At 37.1% G+C, this 18,782-nt stretch overlaps 1 protein-coding gene, 1 non-coding gene and 1 pseudogene across 9 annotated transcripts in view; all 3 read right to left on the bottom strand.

Moving 5' to 3' along the window:
- Positions 1 to 1,406: 1,406 nt before the first annotated feature.
- Positions 1,407 to 2,996, bottom strand: LOC140620253 (MAP kinase-interacting serine/threonine-protein kinase 1 pseudogene; annotated as a pseudogene).
- Positions 2,997 to 9,647: 6,651 nt separating this feature from the next.
- Positions 9,648 to 18,782, bottom strand: part of ELOC (elongin C) — a 24,505-nt gene continuing 15,370 nt past the window's right edge. For all 8 annotated transcript variants that reach the window (XM_072804195.1, XM_072804198.1, XM_072804191.1 and 5 more), the window contains 2 exons: positions 17,568 to 17,711; positions 9,648 to 11,487 (listed from right to left, as the gene is read on the bottom strand). In XM_072804195.1, coding sequence (XP_072660296.1) covers positions 11,297 to 11,487; positions 17,568 to 17,711 — 335 coding nt within the window. In that variant the 3' untranslated portion in view covers positions 9,648 to 11,296. The remainder of the gene's footprint in view (positions 11,488 to 17,567; positions 17,712 to 18,782) is intronic.
- On the bottom strand, positions 11,844 to 11,946 carry LOC140620465 (U6 spliceosomal RNA). The gene has a single exon (XR_012020249.1). It is a non-coding gene; the product is annotated as a U6 spliceosomal RNA (small nuclear RNA).

The raw sequence follows: 18,782 nt of genomic DNA, 5'->3' as shown, positions 1-18,782 counted from the left end.
TCATCCATTCATTCCATTCAAGACACACACAGAGAGAGGCAGAGACATAGGCAGAGGGAGAAGCAGCCTCCCCATGGGGAGCCCCATGCGCGACTTAATTCTGGGACCACGGGATCATGCTCTGACACAAAGGCTGATGCTCAACCACTGAGCCACACAGGCATGTTTTGAATCAAAACCAAAAACCAAAGTTTTTTGATTACCAATTCAATTTCATTACTTGTATTTGTTGTAAAGTTTTTCTGTTTCTTCCTGGTTCAGTTTTGGAAGATTGTATGTTTCTAGGAATTAAACCATTTCTTTTTTTTTTTCTTGTATATTTTTTTATTGGGGAATTTATCCGTTTCTTCAAATTTTTCATAGTATTCTCTTACAATCCTTTATATTTTTGTGGTGTTAGTTGTTACTTCACTCTCATTTCTGATTTTATATATTTAAATCCTTTCCCTTTTTTCTTGATGTGTCTGGCTAAGGCCTAGTCAATTTTGTTTATCTTTTTCTATTTTATTTTTCTATTGTTTTTTAGTTTCTATGTTATTTATGTTCTGAATTTTGTTATTTCCTTTCTTCTACTTACCTTGAGTTTATTCTTTTTCTGGTTCCTTTAGGCACAAGATTAGATTGAATTTTTTTCTTTTTCTTCTTTTAAAGATATTAATTTTGAGGGCAGCCCGGGTGGCTCAGCGGTTTGGCGCCGCCTTCAGCCCAGGGCGTGATCCCGGGAGACCCGGAATCGAGTCTTACGTCGGGTTCCCTGCATGGAGCCTGCTTGTGTCTCTCATGAATAGATACTAATTTTAAGTATTCTCTTTACCCAATACTGGGCTGCACACCTGGAAACCCACACCCAGCCCTCAGGTGCGCAGGAGCCCAGCAGCAGAGATGTCCCTGCTGCAGGCGATTATGCAAAATGGCAAATGATTGCTTTCGTTTTCTTTTCAAAAATTGTATTTATTTCTTATGAAAGACAGAGAGAGAGAGAGAGAGAGAGAGAGAGAAAGAGAGAGAGGCAGAGGGAGAAGCAGGCTCCACACAGGGAGCCTGACACGGGACTCGATCCAGGGACTCCAGGATCACACCCTGGGCCAAAGGTGGGTGCTAAACCGCTGAGCCACCCAGGGATCCCCCAAGACAACCCGTTGGGATAGAGCTGTCTCCTGGAGAGCTCTGGGGAAATGAGGGGTTGGGTGGGAACCTCAGGCCCTTGTCCGGGATGGGGCCCGGAGCAGCTGCTTCTGCTTGCCCTGCGGACTTTGGCGGGGCCTAGGCAGGCCGAGGTCCCCAAGCTGGCCGGAGTTGGGCCCGGTTCCGGGTGGTCGCTGCGGCCTGCCCGGGCCAGGGCCCTTGGGCGGGCCAGGCGTGACTTGCAGGGAGGGGAAAGAGACCCTCGACCCGGGAGGGACTCGGATGACTGTGCCAGCTCGTCTTGCTCACGCTGAGAAAGCTGGCGGTTGAGCGCCATGGCCTCAGCTGCGAAGAGTGTCAGTGCATCGTGCTGCTATTTCTCTGGAGCACTTGTGGCGGGGCAGTCCTCTTTCTGGAGCTTGGCCCTGCACCCACGGATGCTGCACGACTTGGGCAGCACCCAGTCTCCGCTTGGCATCTCGAGCCAGGAGCTTGGAGATGAGGTCTTTGGCTTCGCCCAGTCCTTGTCAGGAAACTCATGCTTGCCTTCCCGGATGCCCTCAAAAAGCTCGTTCTGGCACATCCTGCAGGCTCCTCCCTGGTCCCAGCCACAGACGGTCCCACAGTGACCTACAAAGGGGGGGGTTAGCCGGTCAGCATGAAGTCGAGGACCACACCCAGGCTCCACAGGTCACAGCGCTTGTCGTAAAAAGGGGCCTCATCCCTGAAGACCTCCACCACCTCCTGGGCCACGTCCTCTGCAGAGCCACATGGAGTGGTCAGCTCCGGTGTGGTTATGGGGGTACAGTGGGGGTTTCACCCCACTGCCCAAGTCAAAGTCACAGATTTTCACTGGAGACTCACACAATATATTTTCTGGCTTCAGATCGCGGTGAGCGATGCCTCTGGTGTGCAGGAAGTCAAGGGCAGCGGCCACATCGTGCACCACTCGGCTGGCTTCTGGCTTCTGGCTCCTTGAAGCGTTTCTGCTTCTGGAGGTGGGCCAGGATGGAGCCTCCTTGCAATTTCTCAAAGACCAAGTAAAACCTTGTGTCATCTTCAAAGAACTCAATCAGCTCCAAAATGTTCTTGTTTCCTTGACACTGATAGAGCGTCTCCACTTCTCTACATACCCTACTCCGACTGTGCCCTGCTTGGTTTTCGATGATTTTGACAGCATACTCTGTTCTGCAGGCTCACGGCCCTTGAACGTTGCCATAGGCTCCCTCTCCGAGCAGTTCAGAGGTCAGCTTGTGTGTGTCTTCAAGCTTCCCTGGTAAGGAGACAGTGGCCCGGGCCTTTCGCTGCTTTTTCTTCTTGTCACCCTCTGCAATGGGAAGGGGTTCACTGCGGCCCATCTCTTGTCCAGCTTCTGAGAACTAAATCTTCTGTAAACTGAAATGAAATAATGAAATAATGCTCCTGCCAGAGGGCTGCCGTCTTCCAGCTACAGGAAGTCTTTCAATAGTCTCTGGAGGTGGCAGGCATTCTTCACTTCCCCACCGGCTTTTGCTTCATCTGGCATGAAAATCTCAGCGGCCACACCGGTCCCGTGCACCCACACCCCTGAGGTCAATAGTTGCATGCTCCACCGACAGAGCCAGCTAGGTTTCTTGTTTCTTGAGGCAGATCTATGTTGTAGCTTCCTTCTTAGAACTGCTTTCACTGTATCCCAGAGATTTTGGACCATTTAAAAAAAAGATTTTATTTATTTATTCATGAGAGACAGAGAGAGAGAGGCAGAGACACAGGCAGAGGGAGAAGCAGGCTCCATGCAGGGAGCCGGATATAGGACTCGATCTCGGGTCTCCAGGATCGGGCCCTAGGCTGAAGGCGGTGCTGAACTGCTGAATGGGCTGCCCGGACCATTTTGTTTTTATTGTCATTTGTGTCCATGTATTTTTGTACTTCTTTGATTGCCTCATTGACCCATTATTGATTGTTTAGTATGACTTTTAGTCTCCACATGTTTTATTTCCCAATGTTTTTCTTGTGAATTATTTCTAGTTTCATGCTGCTGTGGTTGGAAAAGAAGTCTGGTATGGTTCAATCTTCTTAAATTTATTTAATCTTGTTTTATGGCCTAATATGTGATCTATTCTGAGGAATGTTCCATGTGCACTTGAAAAGAATGTGTATTCTGTTGTTTTTGGATCTAATGTTCTCTATATATCTATTATGTACATCTGATCTAATGTGTGATTTAAAGATGTTTCCTTTTTTATTTTTCTGTCTGGATGATCTATCCATCCACTGATATTAGTGGAGTAGTAAACTCCCCTACTATTTTTGTACTAGCATCAATTTCTCTCTTTATGTTTATGAATATTTGCTTTTGTATCTGCCTCTCTCTGTGTCTCTCATGAATAAATGAATAAAATCTTAAAAAAAAACATTTCTTGTAAGGTTAGTTTAATAGTGATAAACCCCTTTATCTTTCATTTTTCTGGGAAACTTTATCTCTCCTTCAAATCTGAATGACAGCCTTATTGAGTATTCTTGGTTATTGTTTTTTTTCTTCCGTACTTTGAATATATCATGCCACTCCCTTAAGGCTTCAGTTTCTGCTGAAAAATCAGCTGGTAATCTTGTAAATTTTCCCTTGTTGGTAACTTTTTTCTTGCTTGCTTTTTTTTTTTTTTAAAGATTTTATTTATTCATGAGAGACAGACAGAGACAGGCAGAGACACAGGCAGAGGGAGAAGCAGGCTCCACGCAGGAAGCCCCATGCGGAACTTGATCCCGGGACCTCAGGATCACACCCTGGGCCAAAGGGAGGCGCTCAACCACTGAGCCACCCAGGTGTCCCACCTTAAAAGAAATGTTAAAGGGACTTCTTTAAGTGGAAAAGAAGTGGCCATAATTAGACATAAGAAAAATATTAAAGATTAAAATATGGTGTGCCTGAGTGGCTGAGTTGTTTGAGCTTCTGCCTTAAAAAAAAAAAAAAAAAAGATTTTATTTATTTATTTATTCATGAGAAACACAGAAAGAGGTAGAGACATAGGCAGAGGGAGAAGCAGGCTCCCTGCGGGGAGCCCGATGTGGGACTCAATCTCCAGACTGGGATTATGCCCTGAGACAAGGCAGCCGCTCAACCTCTGAGCCACCCAGGTGTCCCATCTTTCTTGCTTTTAAGATTCCTTTTATTTCTTTCTGCTTTTAGATTCTCAATCTTTCTTTAACCATTGACATTTTAATTATGTGCCATGGTGTGGACCTCCTTAGGTTTATCTTGTTTGGAACTTTCTGTGCTTCTTGGACTTAGATGTCTATTTCCTATCCTAGGTTAGGGAAATTTTCAGTTATTTTTTCAAAATTTTCTACACCTCTTTCTTCTTCTGGAACCTCTATAATGCAAATGTTTGTTCACTGGATGCTGTCCAAGAGATCTCTTAATCTATTCTCATTTTTTCTTTTTGCTGTTTAGTTTGTCTTCTATTATCCTTTTAGATCCTGGTATATTCTTCTGGATCCTTTAATCTAGTGTTGATTCCCTCTAGTGTTTTTTACTTCAACTAGTTATTGTATTCTTCAACTATGATTGTTCTTTTTAATATTTTTTATCTCTTTATTGAACGTCTCACTGAGGTCAATTCTTTTCTCCAACTCAGTATCTTTGTGATCATTACTTTAAATTCCTTATTGGCCTTTGCTTGTGTTTCACTTAGTTATTTTTCTTAGTTTCTTGTTCTTTCTTTTGGAACATAGTTCTAGCGTCCGTTTTGCTTGACTTTGTTTCTATGACTTAGATGAAATGGCTACATCTAAAATCGAAGTAGTGATCTTGTGTATGGTGTTCCCTTATGCAGATTATGTGTGCTTAGTGACTTCTGCTGGCTAGCTGACTATGCTAGTTATTCTTTTGAACTGTGACAGGTCTCCATTTCTCTAGATGTTCTTTGTTGTTCAGTAGCTGTTCAGTCAGTCCTCAGTTCTTCCTCAGGAGCAATTGTTCTGTTAATACATGTAATTTGGTATGTTTATGGAGGAGGGGAGTTCAGAGTCTTCTACATTGCCACCTTGAACTGGAACCTCTCCGTTTAATTTTTTAAATCTCAAACTGTTTTTTCTTTTTTTTTAAAAAAAGATTTTACTTATTCATGAGACACACAGAGAGAAGGCAGAGATATAGGAAGAGGGAGAAGCAGGCTCCCCGCAGGGAGCCAGTGTGGGACTCCAGGATCATACCCTGAGCTGAAGGCAGACACTCAACCACTGAGCCACCCAGGCATCCCAGCCAAAATGTTTTCTATAGCATCAGTTCCATTTTACACTCACACCTGGAATTTATCTTTCAATTTTTACACATCTAGGCCAACATTTATTATTGTTCCTTTAAAAAATATTATACCTATCACAGTGGATGTGAAGCAAGTATCTTACTGTGGTTTAGTATTTCCATGATGACTTGAGCAGGTTTGTATGACTTGTCATTTGTGTATCTTCTTTGGAAAAGTGTTTATTCATAGACTATTATTTTTCATGGGAGAACATCATGGATCATTGGGGACGCCCAGGTGGCTCAGCTGGTTTAGCATCTGCCTTCAGCTCAGGTCATGATCCCAGGGTTCCTGGGATCGACCCGCGACATCAGGGTTCCTGCTCAGTGGGGAGCCTGCTTCTCCCTCTCCCTCTGTTGCTTTCTCACTTTCTAATAAATAAATAAAATCTTTAAAAAAAAGCTCATTAACAATGATCTTGAACCTAGCTTTCCTGTCTTCCCATTCATTACTCTTCCCTGCAAGAGGTAGACCAATGATGTGCAGATATCTCCAGTTAAGCTCAGACTAATCTTTTATTTCAACATTCATATATTGGTAGTTAAAACAAAATTTAAGGTTGCAATGGAATATGACTAAGACATTACCTTTACACACCAGTGCACTTAACTCTTTTTTAAAAAATATTTTTTGAAAGATTTTATTTATTTATTCTATTATTTATTCTGTGAGAGACACAGAGAGGCAGAGACACAGGCAGAGAGAAGCAGGCTCCATGCAGGGAGCCCGACATGGGACTCGATCCCAGGTCTCCAGGATCATGCCCTGTGCCAAAGGCATGTGCTAAACCTCTGAGCCACCCAGGGATCCCTGACTCATTTTTTGAATGTCTGCTGTGCTGGGCACTAAGAAAGGTAACAGATAATCCTACCTAAAAAAAAAAAAAAAGTTCTTCCCCCTTCATTCTTGCTGTCTTACCTAGTTTTTAGAAGATGCACATAAGGCAAAAATTGCTACTAGGAAAAGAATGGTAACAGTTGCATTAAAAAAATAAATCATGTAAACTGTAGTTTCATTAGTGTCACAAGCTTCTGACCTATTATAACTTCAGTATAGCCATTTCATTACTCAGTGTAACTTCCTGGACTCAATTCTTTAGGAAAAGGTTTTCATCAGAGTACCTTTAGTGTTTAAGGATGGTGGTACCTTATCAGATAAAGCCTATTCTTGCCCAGAACAAGAAAGTCATCTTTCAATGTGATGTTGAAAACAAAACCAAAATGCTGGAAACAAAATGCTTAAACACTGTCTATTTTAAGCAAAGTAACAGAGATGTGTTGCATTGTTAGGCAGCAATTTCATAAAACCCATTTGAATTACAACTTTGATGCTGCTATGTTCTTATATTTAGCTTTGTGACCTGAATGCCATGCTACCTGAACCAGATTACTGGCTACGTGAGAAAGCTACTCTAATTCTTCTAGTTATATACCTTCTTCCTCTACCAGCCTGGCCACTTAGCTCTATTCAATAGGTCTAGATAAAAACCATTGGACTGTTACATAACACTTAAAGAAAAGCATCTCCCACTAATGAGGCTATTCAAAAGAACATTTATTATAAGCTCTAAAGTCCAGAAACATTTTGAGCAACAACAGCCCTAAGTGAAGGATAATGTTCATTTGGATAGAAATATTAGGTATTTCTTAAGCACTTACTATTTCGTAGGCACACTTCATGCATTACCTATCTTAATTCCACCATTTCAATATTCTGTATATTGTTTACTTCAATACTCTAACATGACTTCCTTTACTGTATGTAGCATTCATAGGTCATCTCTAGAATCTAAGCACTAGGTTTGTTCTAATTTGAACTACAATCTGAATCTAGTATCTTACCATAAATTAGCTTGTGACTTTTTGGACTATAAATTTTATCTTGGATCTTCATCAAAGTAAAAACCAAACAGCAAACGGCAAATACTGTTTGATCTAAACGATGGCAGTAAGAAACTAAAGAAACATGCGTTTCCAAAAGTGGCTGAATAAAAATTACAGAAAGACAAATTGTCTTTATTAGTCTGAAGAAAATGTACTTTCTGATTCAAAATTATACTTGAGATAGATTCACAGAAATGACACTACACTGACTCAAAAGTAAAATATATTTGATAATTTTGCATCAAAACTTAACATGCTTTATAGCTAAAATCCTAGTATTACCAAAAACAAAAACAAAAACCCCTAACAGTGCATCTACCATCAGTTGATATGCATAGACAGAATTAATCACAAGCCTTACAAGTACAGGATATAAAAAGCTGATTAAAAGGTTTTAGACAATTTTGGTCGAATATAAAGTCATGAAATTTGAATTTTTCTTATTCTAAGCTATCATTATGTACATGCTTCTCTAATAATGAAGCAATGGATCTTATCACAAATAAAGGTCTTAACATATAAACTTTTATCTAGGTAAATATTACAAAAATTTTTATATTAAAAATGACTAAGCATCTAGTAATACAGAGAGGAAAAAGATCTAATTCTGATATTCTTGGGTCCTATATGAGAGTACTAACACAAAACTTCTAGAACAATTTGATGAGTAAGACAAGTTTTATCTCAAAGCAACTTTTAAAATTTCCCAATGTTTTAAAAGACTTGGGGGAATGGAGGGACCAACTAAGGGAATGTAGAGGAAGGAAACAATATTCCAACAGGGCATTGAAAAAAAAAAGGCTTGCTTTCAGTTAGAAATACATGAAGTAAGTAAATTACATATGTATCTGTTTCAGTTTAAGTTACTACCTTAGAGTATGAATGAAAAATGAATTTTGGGTTGGTCTTGCATTATATGATACTGGTATGAAAATAGCCAATATTCCCTTTATATTAATAAATATGGATAATCAAAACTAAAATTGGATTTTCTTTATATAGCAGGCAATAGAAAACAAGGATTCTAAATTAATTCTAAACTAACCATTAATATATTTAGTACTGATATGTGGTATTTAATGCTTAATCAAAAGCAGCAAACTGGAAATTTAGAGTATTATTATTTAAGCGATGCAGCAAGAAAGCCATTTTTCTCTTTTATAATCCTTCTAATCTTATCATCTATGTTTGCAATTTTGGATTTAAGCAATATCTACAAACACAATCTTGTTTGTTCATTAAAAAAATTTATGTGGTAAACATTATTACCCTATTAATGTGCAATCTCCTAATTTTTTAAATATGAAATTAAGGCCCAGTAACTTATTCAAGATCACAAGACTAGTTAACAAAAGATTTCAGACTTTAACGCCCAGTTTTGTGCTCTAACATACCAAAAATAATGATAGGTTAATAAATAATTGCTTAAAGAAGTCATGGTGGGGGGGGGGGGACACCTGGGTGACTCAGTGGTTGGGCATCTGCCTTTGGCTCAGGGATGATCCCAGGGTCCGGGATCAAGTCAGAAAAGAAATTATTGGGTACAATATTTAAGAGTTTAACCTAATAGAAATGTATAATCTTGACATAAATATGACTGGCCTGGAATTATAAGAGATTTATATATATATACACATATGTATGTTTGTACATATAAAAATCAATGGCATTTACTGATTTCCAGATTGATAAGTGTTTTATCAAACTTAGAGGTAACCAATCAAAAGCTCTACTTAGCACTGCTAAGTCTGGATACATCCAAGCTTTGTTAAATTGAATAAAATTTCTTTATAGAAAATTATATAGATAGCAATTACTAAGATTAAATACTGTTCAACCTTTAACAGCAGTTTTATATTATTTCTCAGAGTATTTGCACTATTTTGAAAGAATTGATAAATTTAGCAATATGGCTCACACTAATGACCATTCCATGCACAGCAAAATGTCTCTAAATATATTTTTTTTAACATGAACTTAATTTACTGCTTATGGTAAACTGTTTTTCTTAGTACCAACAAGACTTCAAAAGTAAGCAGATGTCATTTGTCAATAATTGCATGAAGAATAAGCAATCTAAAAAGCATTAAATAATCTTAGTACAGAAATATTAACTAAATAAAACAGAATTTTGTGGTAATAGTTTATGTGCAGAAAAAGAAAGGTTGGGCAGATTTGCCCATAATTTGAAAAGTAAACTAATTACCAAGTGTCAGAAAGCTATTTTCAGTGCTATATAAAATTATCTCTTTCCTGCTATTCATATAGCAAAACGTCCTGAAGTAAGTAGTTTTATGAATTCTCAGAAGAGAAAAATTAAAGTTAAAAAGATCAAACACCAAGTGTTCATCAAACCTTTCAGTCAAGAGCCTTTATTAACATGCAAGTATCATTTGCCGCAAGATATACAGTTTTTCCTAATCTTTCAGTTCTATTTCAATATTTTAAACTTAAGGTTACTTCTAGATCTAGCATAAAGTAACCTACTAAAATTGGTCAAAGTTGAACTTTATTCTAGTTGTCACTTTGACCTTTAAGATCATCATTTAGGTTTTTGACATTATTTGTCAGCAAGTAGTAGAATATAATTCTTGTACTTGATAATCTTCTATACTAAAATATGTACCAGTATGTCTTGAGAAGTTACTAAAATATATGCAATTAACATATTTAATTGCTTTCAGTAAGCTGAAAGTATGTTAGGTCTTCTATGAGGAAAAATTACTTTTATAGATCTTGGTTTATGTTTTTTACAGGTTCCAGAAAAACTGGTCCATATTAAAACTAGTCTTAAAGAACTAAGCTGAAGGCTTAAATATATATCTCCTATAATGACAGCTTTGATTTACTACTAAGAGAGAGAGAATAATAAACCTTACTCCAGTGCTTCTTTTCCCATGCCTAAGCAGGGGTGCTCTGTCAGTTTTTCAAAGTTTTGTCTGTTTAGTATAAAAGCTGATTGACCTCTTTATAAATCTGATTTCAGTAGAAGACCCACAGATTATGGGTATCATACTTATTGGGACATATTTTAATTAATAGAAGATAATTCATATACTATCAAAGTGCATTATAAGATTTGCACTGCATCTCTCCACATTTTAAATTTTTTATAACATTTCAGTTGGTTGGAGGAAGACTGGAATAGTTCAGAAAAGTCTAGCTTTTAAGAGCTGAATAAAGTCCATAATGAGTCTTTCAGAACATACTTAAATAATCAGAAGTGCAGTCACAACAAGGGACTATGTAAGAAGGATGAATATTGCAAAGAAAGCTTTATAGTCAATGAAATACAGTACTTTGGATTGGCCAAAATGCACAATGTACATGAAATCAGTCATGTAGCTTACTTGTTGACTGTGTGGCTACAGTTCAAAAAGTGATTGCTCCAAAAGCTGTGCCTAGTAATCTTCCAAAATTGCTTTTAAATAAAGTTCTTAAATTGTAGCAATAAACAAAAAGACAAGATACACTTAAACAATACTGCAGTTTATCAAAAAACACATAAGAAATTTCAACTCTTATGTCTTTGACAGTTATAAAAATCAATGTTTTGGCTAAGTTATAAACATGTTTATAATGCATTTGCATAACTCTAGTAATGCTAACGGCTATAAGATCAGAATAGGTTTTAAAAAAAACTAAAACCACAAAAATATGTAGCCCCATTATTTACCTGTAGAATATGTTCATTTCTGCTTAAATTTCAGTACTTACTGTATCACCACTAATCTAAAAAAATCACATCCAAAGGATAAGGCAAAACCACCTACGAATTGGCATATTTGTTTATTTCTCAATTTGTGAAAATGTCCTTAATTTGTTGATGTAGCAAACAAATTTCAACTCTGATTGCTATGCAAAAAAACAGAAGATAATCTGCTTTGCAATGAACTTTAAAGTTCAACTGCACACAGGCAACATGCTATATATGAAAAAATTACTAACTGAACTACAGGTATTAAATACTGAAAAAAGTTAACAGTTTATTATAATTTATTTTATTTAACAATCTAGGAAGTTCGCAGCCATCAGCAGTTCCAGTGCAATTTCAGGTGCAATTGGGAATTCAGGAATCTCTGTGGAGCTGTTAGTGTAGCGAACCTTGTAGGTAAAATACATGCATACTTTTGATAGCACATGTGAAGGGATCTCTCTAAAATTGACTTCATTAGTTTCGTTCTCAGCAAACTGACCTGTAAAAGAAAATAAGTATGTTTGTTACAGGCTGAATGAATTCATATGTTGTGAAGTCCTAACTCTCGGTACTTTCAAAAGTGACTATTTGGAAATAGGGTCTTTCCCCCCTTTTTTTTCTGTTCAGGAAGCATTTTATTTTTTTTCAATTATTTTTAAAATTATTTTTAAAAGATTTTATTTATTTATTCATAGACGCAGAGAGAGAGAGAGAGGCAGAGACACAGGCAGAGGGAGAAGCAGGCTCCATGCAGGGAGCCCGATGTGGGACTCGATCCCGGGTCTCCAGGATCACACCCCAGGCTGCAGGCAGCGCCAAACTGCTGCGCCACCGGGGCTGCCCAGGAAGCATTTTAAAAACATGGACTGCTTCACAAATTTGCATAACATCCTTGCATAGGGGCCATGTTAATCTTCTCTGTAAAATTCCAGTTTTAGTATAGGTGCTGTTAATGATCCATGGATGGGGTCTCTGGAGAAGTAATTAAGGCAAAACAGGGTTATTAGAGTGATCTCCAATCTAATATGACTGGTATCCTTACAAGAACAGGAATTTAGGTCACAGCCACACAGACGAAAAACAATGTGAAGAACAGAGAGGAGACACCCAGCTACAAGGCAAGGAGAGAAGCTTCAGAAGAATCCCTACCAATATCTTGATTTCGAATTCCTACCCTTCAGAATTATGAAAAAATAAATTTTCTATTGTTTAAATCAGTCAGTCTAAAGTACTTTGTTACAGCAGCCCTAGCAAAACAATACAATGTTAAAAGAATTAACCCAACTACCATCAAATGAAATACCTAACTCTGAGTATAAATATAAAAAAATCTTTATTAAGATACCATTTGAGATCATTCAAAATTGAATTTTAAAATTCTAATTTTCTTCTAGGACTTTGGACACTTTAGGCTTTTCCTAAGAATCATGGTGGCACAATTAAGTAAGGGTGAACAGGATACAAAAAAAGGACAAATCTTTTAGAAGACTGAGTTTAGGGATCCCTGGGTGGCGCAGCGGTTTGGCGCCTGCCTTTGGCCCAGGGCGCGATCCTGGAGTCCCGGGATCGAGTCCCGCGTCGGGTTCCCGGCATGGAGCCTGCTTCTCCCTCCTCCTGTGTCTCCACCTCTCTCTCTCTCTCTCTCTCTTTCTCTCTCTCTATGTCTATCATAAATAAATAAATAAATAAATAAATAAATAAATATCTAAAAAAAAGACTGAGTTTAAGGAATCAAGTATTCATGGATCATTAGGAGCCCTGGGCTATATACTGAGCTGTTATGTAAAAATAAAAAATAAATATAATGCTTTTTAAAATAATTTTCTCAAGAAAGCAGACCCATTTCCTTTTAATTTTAAAAATTATGATTATATTAATAAGGTAATAAGGGCTCCTTAAGCTACTTCCCTTTGTTTTAGTAACACTTTATAAACTTTATCTCTCAAAATTTCTTTAGCTACAGAGAGATTTTAGCATTTAGTACAGGGATAAAATAGCTTCTTAGCAGTCTAGTACTAGCACTGTGTACTGAATATAAAAGGTAGATAAATATAGTTTTTAAACAGTTTTCTAATGTCTATTAGTTGGGGATGGGCTTGGAAGAAAGAACAGGACTGAATGAAGAATTCATAGCAATGAGGTAAATTTTGGTTTGTCAATGACTAAAACTCTCTCTTGAATACATGCATGAACTATTAGCAACAGACATTTAGTAAGCTTTTAATATTAGATAAACATTAGGGTGTTTTCTTTTGAGGTGAAATTCATGTAACATAAAATTAACCATTTTAGAGTACACAATTCAGTGTACATTCACGATGTTGTGCAACCACCACTGCTACCTAGTTCCAAAACATTCTCACCAAAATAAGGCATAAATAAGACCCCATACCCTTTAAGCAGTTACTCCCCTTTTCCCACCTCCCAGCCTCTTGCAAACACCAATCTTTTCTGTCTCTATGGATTCATTTATTCTGGATATTTTATACAAATAGAATCAGACAACATGCAACCTTTTGGTGTTTGGCTCCTTTCATTTAGCCTCGTATTTTGAAGGTTACATGTATTAGTACTTCATTCCTTTTTATGCAAACATTAGTTTTGGGCTGCAGATAAATTAAAGGAGATCAGGTTCACAAAAACAAGCATCTTCTAATTTTATTTTTAATTCAACTTCTTGACATTCATGACTTTGGTTTTCTTTCTTTCTTCTTTTTTTTTTTACTTTGGTTTTCTAAAGTACATCCTAGCTCTATCCAGTAGAAAAGCCCAAAAGTACTTCACCCCATGAGCAATGAGTAAGGCTAGCAACCGGACTAGGGTTCCTACGTACCATTTTCCACTACAAGGAAACAGCTCTTTGGAAAAATATTTTCAGAATTGGAGAATAATGTACCAAATGAACTTGAGAAATCTCGTTATTATAGAAAGCAGTATAACTAAGACTACCAGAGCCATGTCAAAAGGACACAGGAGTCAACCTGATATGGCTCCTTCTGGCATAAAAAATGGAGCAAATGGGGCAATTTTAGCATCATTGAGAAGAACTGCACTAGAGTAAAAAACATCAAATAATATAAAGTCACAAGTTAAAAATGATACACACACACACACACCCCCAAAAAACAAAACACTCTTCACTACCGGAAGATCTGAGGAATCATTTCATTATTCTGAAAAATTATACGTAAAAGGAAAAAATGTCAAGTATTTATCTAGTTTTTGCTATACAGAGTATATTTCAGGATAACCAAAAAGTTTTTTTTTTTTTAATTTATGTACTTGGAAAATTTTTAAGATTTTATTTATTCTTTTTTTTTTTTTAGGATTTTATTTATTTATTTATGAGAGACACAGAGAGAGAGAAAGAGAGAGAGAGAGAGGCAGAGACACAGGCAGAGGGAGAAGTAGGCCCCCTGCGGGGGGCCCGAAGCAGGACTAGATCCTGGAACTCCGGGATCACGCCCTGAGCCGAAGGCAGACGCTCAACCACTTAGCCACCCAGGCGTCCCATTATAGGAGAATTCTAACTAATAAATGCAGAAGAAATTATAAGAATTAGAAAATCACTGTTTTGTAATTCCAAATGAAGTAAATCTCAGTAATATCATAATGAATGCTAAAAGCATTATAAAAATCTGACTGCAGAATTGTTTGTTGTTCATAGATGAATCAGCTTGCTAACACTGGAACCCCCTAATCAATCTTGACATTGCTAAAAGATTGAGACAATAGAGGGATCCCTGGGTGGCGCAGCGGTTTAGCGCCTGCCTTCAGCCCAGGGCGCGATCCTGGAGACCCGGGATCGAATCCCACGTCGGGCTCCCAGGGCATGGAGCCTGCTTCTCCCTCTGCCTGTGTCTCTGCCTCTCTCTCTCTCTCTCTCTGTGTGACTATCATAAATAAATAAAAATTAAAAAAAAAAAAAAAGATTGAGACAATAGAGACACAGTAGTACCACTCAAAGTATTCTTGCCTAGAAAAATGAATTGTATTCTAATCAAGTCTCTAGAGTTCTAATTATAAGCTTACAAGATGAAACATTAAGTCTAAGTCTAATCCAGATGTGGACATTTTACAAATAACCTGTTTCTTCATAAAATTCATGGTCTGAAAAAAAAAAAAAGAATACAGAGGAGCTATTGTAGATTTTGGAAATGAAATGATACTAGCAGAGATTTATTTGCTTGAAATACTCTTAAAAGAAGACTGGGAAAACTGATGAAACTGAAGTTGGTTGGTGGGTACATGGAAGTGTATTGTACTCTCTTCTCTATTTCTGTGTGTTTTAAATTTTCCATAGTAAAAAATATAGAAAAAGTATTACAAGTGACCTCAAATGGAAACAATCAACAATACTATAAGGCAACCTGTATGTCCTGGAATAGGACATTTGTGAATGACATACTTGATAAAGGGTGAGTATCCAAAATATATAAAGAACTTATAAAATTCAACACCCCCCGCAAATGAATAATCTAATTAAAAACGGGCAGAAGACATGAATAGACATTTTCCCAAAGAAGACATACAGATGGCCAACAGACACATGAAAAGATGCTCAACATCACTCATCATCAGGGAAATACAAATCAAAACTACAATAAACTATCACCTCACACCTATCCAGAATGGCTACTCAACAACACAAGAAACAGGTGCTGGTGAGGATGTGAAGAAAGGAGAACCCTCTTACACTGTTGGTGGGAATGCAAACTGGTGCAGCCATTCTAAACAGTATGGAGGTTCCTCAAAAATTTAAAAAACAGAACTAAAAAAAAAAACAAAAAAACAAAAAGAAAACTAATAAATAAATAAAAATAAAAAACAGAACTACTATGATCCAGCAATTGCACTACTGTTTTTTACCCAATACAAAAATACTAATTCAATGGGATACACACCCAGATAATGTTATATATAGCAGCATCATCTACCATAGCCAAATTATGGAAACGGCCCAAGTGTCCATCAACTGATGAATGGATAAAGAAGATGTGGTATGTATAGGTGTACACACACACACACACACACACACTAGACTATTACTCAGCCATAAAAAAGACTGAAGTCTTACCATTTGCAATGATGTGGATATAGCTAGAGTATTATGCTAAGCAAAATAAGTCAGAGAGACAAACACCATACAATTTCACTCGTGGAATTTAAGAAACAAAACAAACAAGCAAAAGGGGGAAAAAAGTGGAGAGGCAAAGCAAGAAACAAACTCTTCCCTACAGAGAACAAGCTGATGGTTACTAGGAGGGAGGTAGAAGGGATGGGTTAAATAGATGATGAGGATTAAGGAATGAACTTGTGATGAGTAGTGGGTGTTGTAGGGAAGTGTTGAATCACTATATTGTATACCTGAAATTAATATTACACTGCATATTAACTAACTGGAATTTAAAGATTTTATTTATTTATTCATGAGAATACACAGAGAGGAGAGAGAAAAGCAGAGACACAGGCAGAGGGAGAAGCAGGCTCCATGCAGGGAGCCTGATGTGGGGCTCGATCCCGGGTCTCCAGGATCACACCCTGGGCTGCAGGCAGCACTAAACCGCCGAGCCACCGGGGCTGCCCAACTAACTGGAATTTAAACCAAAACTTTAAAAGCCAAAACAAACAAGGAATCTCAAATAGCCAAAACTATCTTGAAAAAGTAAAACAAAGTTAGAGGCCTCACACTTCCCCATTTCACAGCTTACTACAAAGCTATAGTAATCAAAATACTGTGGTATTAGCATAAAAATGTATCAGTGGAATGGGGTACCAGGCTGGCTCAGTGAGTAGAGCCTACAACTCTTGATGTCAGGGTTCTGAGTTCAAGCCCCATACTGGAAGTAGATCTTACTTAGAAAAAACAAAGAGTAAATCAATTCTTAGAAGAGAGTTGAAAGCTCATAAATAAACCCATACAGCTATGGTCAACTTACTTTAAACAAGGGTGCCAAGATCATTAAATGGGGGAAAGAATAGTCTTTTTAACAAATGGTATTGGGATGCCTACATAAGAAAGAATGAAGTTGAATCATTACCTCACATCACATACAAAAAATTATCTTAAAAATCAAAGACCTAAAGTAAAAGCTAAAATCATAGAACTGTTTAAGAAAGTATTTGCAGGGAGGCCTGGGTGGCTCAGTAGTTGAGCATCTACCTTTGGCTCAGGTTGTGATCCTGGGGCCCCAGGATTGAGTCCTGCACCAGGCTTCCTGCATGGAGCCTGCTTCTCTCTGCCTGTGTCTCTGCCGCTCATGAATACATAAATAAAACCTTAAAAAAAAAGAAATGCAAATGATATATCTGATAAGAGGGCCAGTATCCAGAATTTATTTATTTATATATTTATTATTATTATTTTTTTATAAAAGATTTTATGTATTCATGAGAGACACAGAGAGAGAGAGAGAGAGAGAGAGAGACAGGCAGAGGGAGAAGCAGGCTCCATGCAGAGAGCGTGATGTGGGACTCGATCCTGTGACTTCAGGATCACAACCTGAGCCACCCAGGGATCCCAGGTTAAAAACATTAAAAGTGAAGATTTATTAACCAAAAATAAAGAAATGTACCTACCTGGGCCACTCAACATGGCTTTTATTGTTCCGGATGTTAGTGCATGTTCTCTTTTTACAATGAACTCATGACCATCCGAAGATATCAATTTGACATACATGGCATCAGGGCCTTCACAGCCACCATAGGTTTTCTCTTCTCCATCTAAAGTAAAGTAAGTAGTAAAATGGTTTTTGAATCACAAAATTAAAAGCAAACAGGTTTACTAAGGTTAATATTTGAGGAACTTAGAAACATTTCTGGATGATCACATACCAAGATTTTAAGGTTTTTTATTTATTTTATATTTTTTTAATTTTAAGGTTTTTTAACTCTTAATTATTCTCTAAACATCTTCCAATGTCAGAATGAACTACATTCAAAGATGTTACTTTAGATGAAAATTTACCATTATTTTTTTAAGGAAGTATTAACTATTTAAGGCAGTATTAAGTATTTTTTTGTGAAAACAGCAGCACATTCAAATTTGAAAGATCAAAACAAAACAAAACAATAGTAAAACTAAATCACCTGAAATACTCATTTCTAAAATAAGATGCTTTGTGTATTTATGAAAGGAATCTTTATATGTCATAGGAGTTCAACTTCTCTCATAAACTCCTAATTCTGAAAGTTAGGGCTTTCTTTTATTCAGCATTTTACTCTTAATCCATAAAAATAATGATCAAAACATTTTATTGCTGAGTTTAAATTAGCACATGACTGAAGTAATGAATATAGACAAATACCAGTCTTTGAAATTCAAAATAGAAGTGAGGAGATAATATGTAGATGTTACTGTACTGCCAGCTACCCTCATTGCCACCTTGCAGGCTTCAGCCACAGTAGCTAGCTCAATAGCACTTTTTTGGGAGTATATATTTTTTGTATATCCCTTTAAGAGCTTTCTAACATCAGTAACTTTCACAATGTGATACTGAATTTTAATAGAAATTTTAATTTCTATTTCTATTAAAATTCAGTATTTGAAAGAAAGTATTTTAAGGCTTATTATAAATTTAGGAAGCCCTAGAAAAAGTACAGAGGATAAAGCTGAAGTATTCAAGCTACAAATATCCATTTATTTATTCATTTGTTAATAGTTAATTTAAAAATCTCTCAAATTAAGATTAATATAAAAATCATTTATGTACTACAGCTGCCCAAAATGTCTAATCTAAATGTAATCAGGAGTAAACAAAAATCTAAATTTTAAATTCTCATGAAAGACTTCAC

Source organism: Canis lupus, chromosome 28 (genome assembly GCF_048164855.1).
Source record: "Canis lupus baileyi chromosome 28, mCanLup2.hap1, whole genome shotgun sequence".
NCBI lineage: Eukaryota > Metazoa > Chordata > Mammalia > Carnivora > Canidae > Canis > Canis lupus.
This window is presented reverse-complemented; position numbering and strand designations above follow the sequence as displayed.